The sequence below is a fragment of the Myotis nattereri genome (assembly GCF_964212035.1).
Source record: "Myotis nattereri genome assembly, chromosome: Y".
NCBI lineage: Eukaryota > Metazoa > Chordata > Mammalia > Chiroptera > Vespertilionidae > Myotis > Myotis nattereri.
In genome coordinates, this window is record NC_138094.1 from 11,012,689 (window position 1) to 11,025,389 (window position 12,701).

Sequence of the window (12,701 nt, forward strand, 5' to 3'; positions counted from 1 at the left end):
CTTCTCAATGGCCAAATCTGAGCAGCAGAAAGTGAGGGGAGATTTGTACAACCCAGAAGGCAGATTTGTAGTTTAAAGATACTTCTTAGTGACACTAATAATATACTATAGTAATAGCAAGCAAAAAAGGAAGTAACTTCAAATTGAGAATCTTAATTTTACAAAAATTTTCCTGATTGAAGCCTTCCTTACAGATACAAAGCATAGTGTCATAATATTAAGCTAATATGAATTACAAAGACATGCAAATCAGGAAAAAGACATACGGTTAAAAAGATGCAAGTTTTCATTTCTGCTCTCTTCCAGTTGTTGTTTAAGTAATTTATTTTGAGCCTGAAGCTCTAATTTCTCTTCTTTTAGAAGCGAATAGCCACTCATCTCTTTCATCTCTTCATTCAGCAGGTGGTTTTGCTTGGTTATTGCCAAGAACTGGGCCTTGAGAGATTCGAGTTCAAGCTGGAATTGAAAAAAAAACTTGCATTTGAACAGTTACTGCAGTACTTCTTATGCAAAAACTGGCAGGCTGCTATAAACTGGGTGTCATAGTAAGTAAGGTCACTGGACAGAGGACTCATTCTCTGCAGTAAGAAGAACCTGATTCCAACATGGAAGCTTATCTTTGCCCTAGAAGGGGCGGGGGAAGTTCATCCAACCTTACACTTATGCAGAACCCTGGCCTACAAAGCAAGTGCTTCAGATTAAGTTTGTTGCCCATTTTCCAGATACAACTAAGGTCCCAATAGCAATCACAGACTGCAGCAATGTTTATAAAAATGAAAAGCTGAGCTATCACAAACATGCTGTGGTGCTTTCCTTTTTTTATACATTTCATGTTTACATACAAAAGTCTACAATGTTCTCAAATAAATAGATCATTACAGCTGCAAAAATACATTTTATGTGCAGGATATATCCAGGTACATCAAGTTCCAGCTCTGTCCTTCAGAGAGCACACGTGATGAACAGCAAGAAAATAAATGGCATGTGAAAAGCACATCTCATTCTGTTTTATCCTGTAAGATCCCAATGTAATGACAGGAATGTTCACCTTCTGCTGATGGGAAGGAAGGAGAGGCTAAGGCAGAAACTAAAAGCACTGGCCACCTGCTATGGGCTAGGCACATAGGTCAGCTCACCACGGAACCTCAACCACCCCAATGATTAAGGAACTTGTTCGAGGCAACAAGCAGGAAGGACTAAAAGGAAGAACTACTAAATTAACTTAAGTTGGGCCTTCTCAGTCATAAAATAAACAGTCTAAACACATCAAGCTAAATAATGTATGGCTGAAACTAAAATTTCATCTACTGCCTTGAAGTTTTATCGACTTCAAAAAACAATAGGCTTAGCAATTACCTCAAGTTCTTTCACACGAGTTGCAGAATGATTGCATTCTTCTTCCTGTTTTGAATTGGTAGCCATGGACTGCTCTTGCAAAAGAATAGGTTTTTCTGAAAGAGAAAGCCAACCAATTTAAGATGTTTTTCTAGTGAATAAAAACTCATTTAAGAATTTATGTACAATGTCAGACCTAATGACGATTATTTCATCATCTAAAATAGCAGGTGTCATAGTCAAAAATCAGTAGGGAAAGTAAGAAATAAGTCCTATTACCCAACAGGTGATGGGAAGTCTTAATGGTCACATATATTGTGAACTTTCTTCCACTACACATACCAACCAGTTGCACCAGCTGCTCAGAGCCCTCATACCCAAAGATCTGAATTTCCTTAAATACAAAGATTTGTCTTATGATTTTAGTGTCTATTTCATCATTTTCACTTCATTCAATATGAGTCTTTGCAGATATATCATTAAAAAAAAATTAGCTGACTACATGATGGTACTAATTCCTAAGAAGTATTAGTCTAGTTTTCACAAGATAGTCACAGAGGAGCAGCCACACACTGGGTGACCTTATGGGTCTTTATCAAGTACCCAGCTCTGGTTCCTTTGAAATTTCTACTTAAGTTCACTTCTTTTCATAGACAAGTTTCTACAAATATACTGAGACATAAAATATCAGGAGATTGAAAAATTATTCAACTTTCCTACTCCTGGGTTAGTTATAAAACAGTTTAGGAAGTTATATGTCAGGTAAAAATATCATGAGGCATAAACATATGTTACAAGTAAAAGAAATAAGGAAACAGGTCACAGGGAATGGAGAAGTTAAAATTTTCCATAAGTAAAAAATGAAGTCTCTCATGCTTAAAACCACAATGAGATATCACCTCCCACCTGTTAGAACAGCTATCATCAATAAATGGATAAATAACAAGTGCTGGCCAAGATGTGGAAAAAAGAGAACCCTCATACACTGTTGGTGGGAATGCAGATTGGTGCAGCCACTATGGAAAAACAGTGTGAAGTCACTCTCCCCACCCCCACCCCCCAAAAAAAAATAATAATAAGAGCGGCCATATGTTCTAATAATTCTACTTCTCAGTATATGTAAAAAACAACAACATGCCAATTTGAAAAGACATACATGTGCACCCACATGTTCACTGCACCATTACTAGTAACAGACAAGATTTGGAAGCAACCTAGACTACCATCAATAAATGAATGTGTGGATACAGAAGATGTGATATATTACTCAGCCACTGAAATGAATAAAATCTTGCCACCTGTGACAACATGGATGAATCTAAAGGATATTATGATGAAATAAGTTACAGAGAAAAACAAATACCTTATGATTTAACTTACATGTGGAATCTTAAGAAATAAAAATAAACAAAACAAAACAGACAGGCCCATAAATATTGATAACAAGCAAGTGGTGGTCAAAGGGGAGGGAGGAAAGTAGATGGGGGAAGAAAAACCTCCTGAATACCCTACCTCTCTCAGGTTAAGGTCATTTTTGATACGTAAAATTAAAAGAACAAAATAATGATTAATTTTGTAGTAAGAGTAAAATGTAAGCTACACACACACATATAAATTTAGAACAGGCCCAATTTAGGAAGCTAATAACCTATACCAGAAATTTACAAATGCAGCTTTCTTCTCCACAAGAATCACCTTTATTCTTCCTGTCCTCTTCACCCAGTCTGTTAGATCTATCGATGTAGTCATCCTTTAGCTCAAGTTGATACCTGAGAATTAGAATGACCAAAATGATTTTCTTGTCACTTTCCTGAACAGATTCCTATCAATGTATGGGTTTCTGTGGCACCCGGGCACCTAAGGGCATGAACATGGCCATGCATAACTTCAAGGACTATCAGTACCAAAGCCCAGAGATGCAAATTCTGAATATAAAACCTGCTACAATCCTTTAATTTGGTCCCCAAAACTCGTTATTGTGAGGTTATTGAGAACAATTATTCCATGGTGGTCTGGATTGGCACACAAAAGTAAATTAAGTTCAATTTACACTGGTACAACTGACTCTAAATCCCAAGAACAAGAAGTCAGTCACATCCACCTGCCTTGCCTTGCACCCCATCCCCACCCCAAAGAACTTTTGCCCTCAAGGGCTGGGCATAGGGTTCGGGGCCAACTTCGACCACCCTCATATCTGGGTTAGCAATACCAAAAGCACACTTTCAAGTTTTACTTATCTCCACCAACTGCCACTAGCAGACGTTTCAGTTGAGAGAGATGGTGAGTATCCTGTGAATTCCCACCCTTGCTCAAGTCATAGAGGATACCCAAACCAGACAACATCAAACAGTACATGATCTGCGAAGCAGTGGGAAAATTAACATACACATTTACTCATTCATTTATTCCTAAGGGTTTAACAACTACAGACATGTCAGCACTTGCTATTACACTCGAGAAGCTGACATACTATATGTATGTCATCATTTCAAAATCTATACATGGAAAGGTACTATATTTTAATTAGAATTCTTTTAAAGAATAAGCTCAGTACTATGTAATGTAAGTACTATGTAATGTAATCTCATGACAAATTACGGGCAAGGCAGTAAAAAGAGACCACTTATTAAGACATACCAAAAGTTAGTTGAGTCATCTCTTCACCACAAATTCATTTACTCAATGAATATTATATGAACACCTGTGTGCTAGACACTACACTGAGCACTGTAGAGAAAAGTTACCATATGGGCTTGATGTCTGCACTGAGTAGTTAATCACTGCAACACATTAAAACTCAGATTATAGGGAAGTCATAGTAACCATAGTTATCATATTTTCCTTTTCCTGTATAATTTTTTTGCTCCATTGTTAATTTCCATTTATTTCTTTTGATTCTGGCTTTGCAGAATCTTGAAGGAATACAGGGCACATGTTACCTGATAAGCACTAAAACCACTAGGCAGAATAATTTATAAATTGATAGATACCTCCATCGTAGTGGCAAGTATGAGGCGGGAGAGGAAAAGAGAACTAAAAGGGATTATAATTCCAGCCCTGGTCAGCCTGATTCAGATGGCTGAAGCACTGTCCAGTGCATTGGAAGGTCATGGGATCAATTCCTGATCAGGGCACATACAGGAGGCAACAGATCAATATTTCTCTCTCATGCTGATTTTTATCTGTCTCTCTCCTTTCCTCCCTAAAATTATTATTATTTTTTTTTAAAAAAGTGAATTTTTAAAAAGTTGATCAACCTGTGGGTCGCGACCCCTTTGGTGGTTGAACGACCCTTTCACAGGGGTCGCCTAAGACCATCCTGCATAACAGCTATTTACATTACGATTCATAACAGTAGCAACATTACAGTTATGCAGTAGCAACGAACATAATTTTATGGTTGGGTCACAACATGGGAAACCGTATTTAAAAGGTCAGAAGGTTGAGAACAACTGCCTTAGATCAACCACTTTTATAGTTTATCTACAATGTGAGCTGAGCAACTCACAATGTGCCATAAAATGAAAGCAAATCACAGACCCTCAATACATGTTAGAAAAGCTATGAGTAAGAAAGAGCAGAGGATGCTATTCCCTATACTGTAACTCCGTAAAATTATCTTAAATATTCATGGGAAAGGCTTGACTGTCAATAAAAAACACGTATTTTTTTAAACACTATCACCATAAAATGTTAAGTCTTATCTACTTCACTAGTATTGCTGTGTTTCCATCAACTTATTCCAAATCTATTACTTGTTTAAGAACACCAAACAATTTCTTTAGAATTTCATTCTTGAGCTTTTGGTCACAGGTCTCCTCCATGCTCTTTATATTCAGGATCCTGTCTCCTAAGTGCATCAGCCACACTTTTATGATTTTCTTCTGTAGCCTCTGATATTAGCAAAAATATAAAAAGCAAAAAAAATAAAACTGTAATTGCTGAAGTAAAGACTTTAGGAGAAAAAAATAACATAATTTTAGCTCCACAAGCTAAAACTGTTATGTGACTGTCACTGCTGGGAAGTAACTGGAAAGAGCTGGAGTTCTCCATCTATTTTATGAACTGACCAAGTTATGTGGGATCTGAAGTAGCAGATGGAGCAGCATGGTGCACCAGGCTGCAGGGAGTGTGCAAGTTTCAAGACCAAAGTGCTTTTCATAGAAGATGATGAACACTTAAAAAATGATTGCAGGTAATAAATGGCCATAATAAATTCAGAGAAAAGCTACATACCAAACTTAAGTTAGTGTACTTTTGCTTTAGTACTTATTTCTTCAGTAAGATTATTTCTGTGAGGTTTAACTGATCAGCCCATAGGTATGAAAGACAAAAGATTTGTTTCTGATATTTAATAATCTAGTGATTGAATACTGAGGAGTGCTGAACAATAGAAAAAGATAGATAGGTCAATCAGAACTTCCAAATACTGAAGAATGGAATGGTCTTCCCTTTGATCGAGCCAGGTAAGTGCTAGGGAATGCTGACCATTCCAAGCAAAGGATAAAAGCTCTATGTGTTAGCACCCTCTGCTGACTAACATGTAAAGCAAAGGAGCAGTAAACAATACTTATTAGCTTACTAGATGCCTGGTGCACAAATTCATGAATGGCAGGGGTCCCTCCACCTGGCTGATCACGGTGGTCTCACACAGTCCTGATCTTCTCACCCAGTCCCAATTGGGGCTGGGGTGGGATCACAGGAGGGCTCCAGGGCAAGTCTGGTCCTGTCTTGCCTGGTCCTGATGGGCCCCACCCCAGCAGCAAGCAACTTACTGGTTGGAACATCTGCCCCCGGGTGGTCAGTGCAAGTCGTAGCGACCAGTCAGTTGACCACTCGGTCAGACACTTAGCATATCATGCCTTTATATATATAGGTTGTAACTCACAGCACAGAATGTTCAGCATGAACTTTCCCCTGCCCCTGGTCTTGGAGACCGCATGTTCTTCTAAGGCTCTGCTCACCAAATTCAGCTGCCACATGAAGTAAATTGCATTGTGTGCGTGGAAACCCTTTGTAGGCTCCATTGCTGTGTCTTTACTTCGTTGCAGTTCCAATTACTCCAACATAAAGACAGACACCCTCATTATCAGGTAACACCATCATGGTAAGACCCCTGCTCAGCCTACTGCAGTGGTTTTTAAATAGGCCATGGGTCGCCCCAGATGGTTTGGTAGAGTAGGTACAGCCGCAGCCTGCGAACTAAAGGGACCTAGGTTTGGTTCCGGTCAAAGACACATTCCTGGATTGCGGGCTTAATCCCCAGTATGGAGCACATGCAGGAGGCCATGGATTCTCTCTCATCATTGATGTTTCTCTCTCTCTCTCTCACTCTGCCTTCCTCTCTGAAATCAATAAAAATAGTAAGTAGGCCATTAATCAAACGTTGCTGCTCTCCATCCAGTCCCCTCAAACCCTCTTTTGTCTTTGACCCTCCCCACACACACACTCTGCTGCGGTCTGTAAAATGGGGTCAGGATTTCTACTTCAACCAAGGGCAAAGCTTCCACATGGACCTCCTTCCCCGACTGTCTTTGCCCCCAGTCCTGTGGGGTTTCTCCCTCCTTCCCCTCCATCTAACTTGGTGGGCCCTGCTCTGCCCCCTCCTCATGTGACCTCCTGTCCGCAGCCTCCCACTTTCTCCTCTGGGGGCAGAGCTCTCCAAAGGCTGTGTGGGAATGGAGTGGGCTGTGCAGAGTGGGGTGGGGCAGACAAGGCAGTACAGGGTGTGCAGTGGTGGAGAGCTCTGTGGGCCAAGTCCAACCTTTGGAGAAGAGCTGGGGTGACAGGTCACCGGGAGGAGGAGGGAGGGATGTAGACCTTGTCCCGTGGGAGAGGCACTGGGTTCCTGGGCTATCCCCACACAGCAGCTTTTCTAGGCCCCTGCACAGCTATCATCCTCCACCTCTTGCTGCCTCCGCCTCAAGTTTTGGACTCAGTTTCTTTGACTCAGCCCCACCCCCCTCTCAGCTGCGTTCCAGGAGCCTGAGGCTGCACGTTGGCTTTGGGCAGCTATGCCTGGCCTGCCCCCTATAATGGTGTTACCCACTCTCCTGGAGTAGTTAGTGAAACTTAAATAAACATAAGCAGCTCTGAAGATTATAAATTGAGCACTGAGAAGGCCACAGGCTGCGGAGGGCTGCATAGTCCAGGCTCTCAGCATAGAAGCCTCCCCAGCCACCCGGTCCCTGCTGGCTCCCGCCCCCACCTGCCTCTGCCCAGGGCTCAAGACAAACCCCAGGAACTTCCTGACAGCTCTCACCTCACATCTCACTTTCCAGTCCAGCCCACCAGTGCCCACAGCAAGCTAACCTACTGGTCCGAGCATCTGCCCCCTGGTGGTCAGTGCACGTCATAGTGACTGATCGACTGATCCAGTGGTCAAACTCACAGTGGAACTCCAGTAGAGGGAATAATTTGCATATTAGGCTTTTATTACGTAAGATATCAGCGATTTTCAACCTTATTTATCTCTGACACACATAAACTACTAAAATTCTGCAGCATGCCAAAAATATATTTGCCCATTTATAAAAAACACAACAGGTATATTTTTGAATCGTTCACAATGAACCGCTATTTTGTGTAGACTGTTGTCTTTTTTTTTTTATTTGAAAAGCTAAGGAAAAAGAGGTTAATGCCCTTGACTACAGTCAGGTATGTCATGTTTTATATATTCTTGCAGCACACCAGTTGAAAATCGATGGCTTATTTGTCACTTTCCTTTTCTGTCATGATCAATTTACCACTTCAGTACTGCTTAGAACAGAGTAATGTAGCAGAGATGAAAAATAAAATGAATTAAAGCCTATATAAATGATCTAACCACATTAATGAAGACCAGGACAAATCCACTAAGGAAGTAAGAGTCAACTAATAGTAGAACCTAATGGAAATGAAACCTGTTTCATAAACTAGACTGGTGAGCTTGCCATTAATGGCAGGTACAATGTGAAGAATGAAATAGTGGTGAGCACTTAGTACACACACATCCATCACCCAGTACAAATCAAGTCAGAGCCACTGCATTGAGTTACTACATGCACGTGGAACCGTTAGATCTCAATGACTAAACATAAGTGTGTGACTGAACATAATTTGTTAACAGTTGTTAGCTTCTTCAAAGTACTGGTCTGGTTTTACTGTAGCCTGATGATGGTGTCTCACTGCTTTTCATCCCAATAACTAATATTTCAAAAGCAAAATCCTAGTCTTTGTTTCTCTCAACTTATGCCTTTTAAAACTAGCCGAATGTACCTTTACAAGCAAGAACTCTACTTGGCAATTAGCATTAGAATAATTAGTAGTATTTGTTTTAAACTCACAGTCTCTGAATAGTCAAAATGAAAACATTACTTACAAATCAAAAGCTTCAATTCTTTGCTTCAGTTCTGCTTCTCTGCCTCTTAGGAAATCGGTATCTTTCAGTAGAAGCTGTATTTGAGCATAAAGTTCTTTTGTTTCCATCTGTAGAGGAAAGCATTAATTGTAGCAAGCAAGCTGAGGAAAATAAGACAGGTTTGAACTAATGGACTGCTTCCTACATTCCAGAGAACAAAGTACAGACATTTAGAGGAACAATTTCACTTTTAAAACATTCCATCTCAAGGTATGCATTTTGCCTATTCTAGTTACACAAGAACTTACCTCCTAGTCCAGGGGTGGGCAAACTTTTGGACGCGAGGGCCACAATGGGTTCTTAAACTGGTCCGGAGGGCCGGAACAAAAGCATGGATGGAGTGTGTGTGTGAACTAATATAAATTCAAAGTAAACATTATTACATAAAAGCGTACGGTCTTTTTTTCTTTTAGTTTTATTCATTTCAAACGGGCCGGATCCGGCCCACGGGCCGTAGTTTGCCCATGGCCTCCCTAGCCCAATGACTGTTACGCTATATTGCCCTAATATCCCTTGTGCAGAATATCCTGACACTTCCTTAACATTTTTGTAAGTTCTCCAGAAAAAAAAACACAAAAAACAAAATGGGGGAACTTAACAAAGTAGAATCCCCATGGTTCAATAGTCGTCTGAAAGTTTCAATTCATGGGCGGTTCTGACTCAGAATGAACAAGCTGGAATGAAATTGTGAAAAATAGATCACACTTACATTTGTGTGTTCACTGAGCAAGGATTTACTGAATATCATGTCAAAAAGCACAGTGAGCTGGATATAAAAAGAGGAACAGCTACAGTCCCCATCTTTTAAAAAATTCACAATTTACTGAGGGAGAGAGAAATAATACTACAATGTGATAATTTCACAACCAGAGTCCAGTCTCCACGGCAGGAATGATGCCTAAATGAGTCTATCAATGGGATTCAGGGAAGGCGTCACCAGGAAGCATCATTGAAGCTAAAGTTTGAAGGACAGGACAGTTTTATCAGGGAGAGAAGGGGGTGAACAGTCGGGTGGCAGAGTAAAAGTATGGTGCCTTTTATGAGGATGCCAAGCTTCTCCAGTGCCTTCAGAGAATCTGACTGAATGGAGACAGGCTGTCAACTGGTTGATCTGATCTAGTCAGTCACTCATTTTAAGGTTCAAAGTGTTAGTCTGAACACAACCCATCATCTCAAAGACCAGTGCTTCCATTTATTTTTATAGCTAAAATTAACCCAATTCCCAGAAATGCCAGAAAAAATTGGAGAGGGGGTGTGGTCACCATTAATAACTGGGTTTTACTGAGAAGCTCCAAGAAAGGTTGACACTGGGAGGAAGCCTTTTAACTTCAACCATCTCCTGGTATCAGTAGTCCTGGCTGAGGAAACCATGACCCCAACCTAGTTAGGTCTGACAACCCTTGGGAAAGGAACTGTTTTTCCAAAAGAAACAATCCAATCTCTTTTGCTGGCATGCACTCCCCACCATTCCTCAACCTCTTCATGTCCTGTCCAGTCATTTTCTGGGTGACAAGATCAAATGGCCACTGGATGACACTTATAAGCCCCAGACCCTTCTACTGCAGGGACCTTTGCCTTTGCTCAGATGGAAGCACATTGCATTTGGTTTCCAACTTCACCTAGAACCCCAACCTGCAACTCTGTCCTGTTGGTCCACCCTTATTCTTCCATCTGTCTGTATCCCCAGACTTACTCCTTGATGTCTGAGACTGCCACGTAGCTCTCCCTTCTCTCCTGGATTATTAGTCATCCACACTCTGCTCTGGTTCCGCTCACCATCATGCTGAACCCCAATGTCTTCAACTAAACAGGCTGCCTTTCTCAAATGAAATAAATTCAGCTCTATAAAGCTACACTCCTCAACTACGACCATTTTTCTGCCCTCATTGACCTTCCAAATCCTCCCAAGAGCTGCAACAGAACAATCACCTACAACAAGCATGTCAAACGCATGGCCCACAGGCCGCACGTGGCCCACAATGAATATTTTTGTGGCTCAGCGAATATAACAGTATGTAGCGTTTTAATAAAAATTTCGTAACCTGATTTTTACAATAACCTGTTTTACATAATTATTAATTACTAACTACATTTGCTAATGACTGATTATAATTGTGTTGCATTCATTTCCCTTATGCGCCTTATGCGCAGGCGTGCCATTTCTCTCCATTAATACTAGCAGACAATATTTTAGCACCCGATGGCCACATCATTAGTCTTGTACTGACTTGTTTGGTATGTGCAACAGGAAATACTTTGCTTTTGGAGAATGAGAAAAGTAGGTTTATTTGCATTGTGCTTATTAATCTGTCCAGTTATTCAGTGTCTGGGAAGTTAATGTTCAATGCAAAATACTAATTTTTATTAAAACGTTCTATTATTTTTGGTTAACGATTACTCATTTATTTCAGCCCTTTGTATTCAGCATGTCTTTATCGAAATAAACCTTTCTATGAAAATTGAAGCTTTTGTTTTGCAGCCCACATAAACTTGGTTCGTGTTAGTGTTTGAAATTCTTCACCTACATGCACTTGGTCTGGTCTACTTCAATTCCAGGTTGCCCACTTCAGCAGTACCCTCAAAACAGCTCGAGAATCCTGTCAGCTTCAGAGAGCTGCTCTGCTCCTTCTGCAACCCCCCGCCACCCAGTGGCCATTCCATACCTCTGGTCCTCTCCTCAAAGGTCACTTATCACTTAATTCTCACATCTGCTGCAATTTTAGTGAGGTTGTCTCACGCCCCTGACTCGGACATTCACTTCCACTCTTCCTTCCAGTAATCTCGAAAAAAGAAGTCTTAGTATCCTTTTCAAAGCTGATTCTTCCAGGTGTATTCTTGACCGCAGTCCCTACTAGTCCTCTAGGCTAGTGATGGCGAACCTATGACACGCGTACCATTTTGGGTGACACGCATCGACAGAGACAAAAAATTGCGTATTCATATATTTGTCTCTCACAATGGCCAGAGCTGGGCATCACTCGAGTAATATTATTACTCATGTTACTCATGATCAATTACACAATTCTAAAACCAGATGTAAGCATGTACATCAGTGTTGCGTAGCAAAGATACATTGTGAAAACATCCAAGATACACTGTTCCAATATTGGCATTAATATGAAAAGGTTAAGAATTGCACTATAAAGAGATTAATCTTTACTCAAGACACTTTATTTTTACTTGAGTGACAAAATGCCCAATTCTGGAAACGGCCTCATTATTGTCAACATGTGCCTCGGGTAAGCTTCCTGTGCGTTAGGGTGCATTCGGCAAACGGACGCACTTGATCGCCAAGTTCATTAGGAGACAGGAGTGGGAGGGTTAGAAGAAAAAGATATAAGGGGAGAAAAATGGCGGAGGTATAAACGGACGTGTCCTGTGCCTTGTCCTGGAGCAGATAAGGGTGAGCAGCTGAAACGGGTAACATACAGCCCGAATAGGCAGAGGATATTCAGCTGAGAGACAGTCTGCAGCTGGGAAAGACAGAGAACTCCCAGAAAAAAAAGGACGGTTGGAGACTGCGGCTGAAACGTCTCCCTGTGTGCTGGCTCAGCAGCGGAGACTGTGCCATCTTGAGTGGCTGTTACAGACAACCAGAGATCAGCTACTAACCTGGAAACAAGGGATCTCAAGCAGCGTGACTGCGTGAACTCAGACGAGCACTGCTTCTTCTCACAGAAAGGTTAGACTTCCCCTAAAGGTGCGGTTTGCAATTCAGGTTGGAGAGAGAACCGCGAGGGGTGAAATCTGCGCCCCACAGAGTCCGTGGCCCTTGGAACCAGCGTGACCCTCAAGTGGGGAAGGGGCCCCACAGGGCTGCTGGCAGAAGGGAACGATAAAAATAAGCACATAGCTAGACTGGATGCAAAAAAGCAGCCTCGGATTCTGCCAGTCTGCCGGGTGCTTGGTGCCAGGGGCAAGTGGGTGCGTGGAGACTGTGCGCAGACCTGGAAGGTGGAGGCTTGCA

The 12,701-nt window shown here is 41.4% G+C and overlaps 1 protein-coding gene across 1 annotated transcript; it reads right to left on the reverse strand.

Annotated features, from left to right (window-relative positions):
- Positions 1–249: 249 nt before the first annotated feature.
- On the reverse strand, positions 250–8,802 carry LOC308512333 (centriole and centriolar satellite protein OFD1-like; the record flags this gene model as incomplete). Its single annotated transcript, XM_081082109.1, has 4 exons — positions 250–456; positions 1,357–1,451; positions 3,031–3,104; positions 8,696–8,802. 4 exons carry the CDS (start codon positions 8,800–8,802, stop codon positions 250–252), a joined length of 483 nt encoding a protein of 160 aa, XP_080938235.1.
- Positions 8,803–12,701: the final 3,899 nt, after the last annotated feature.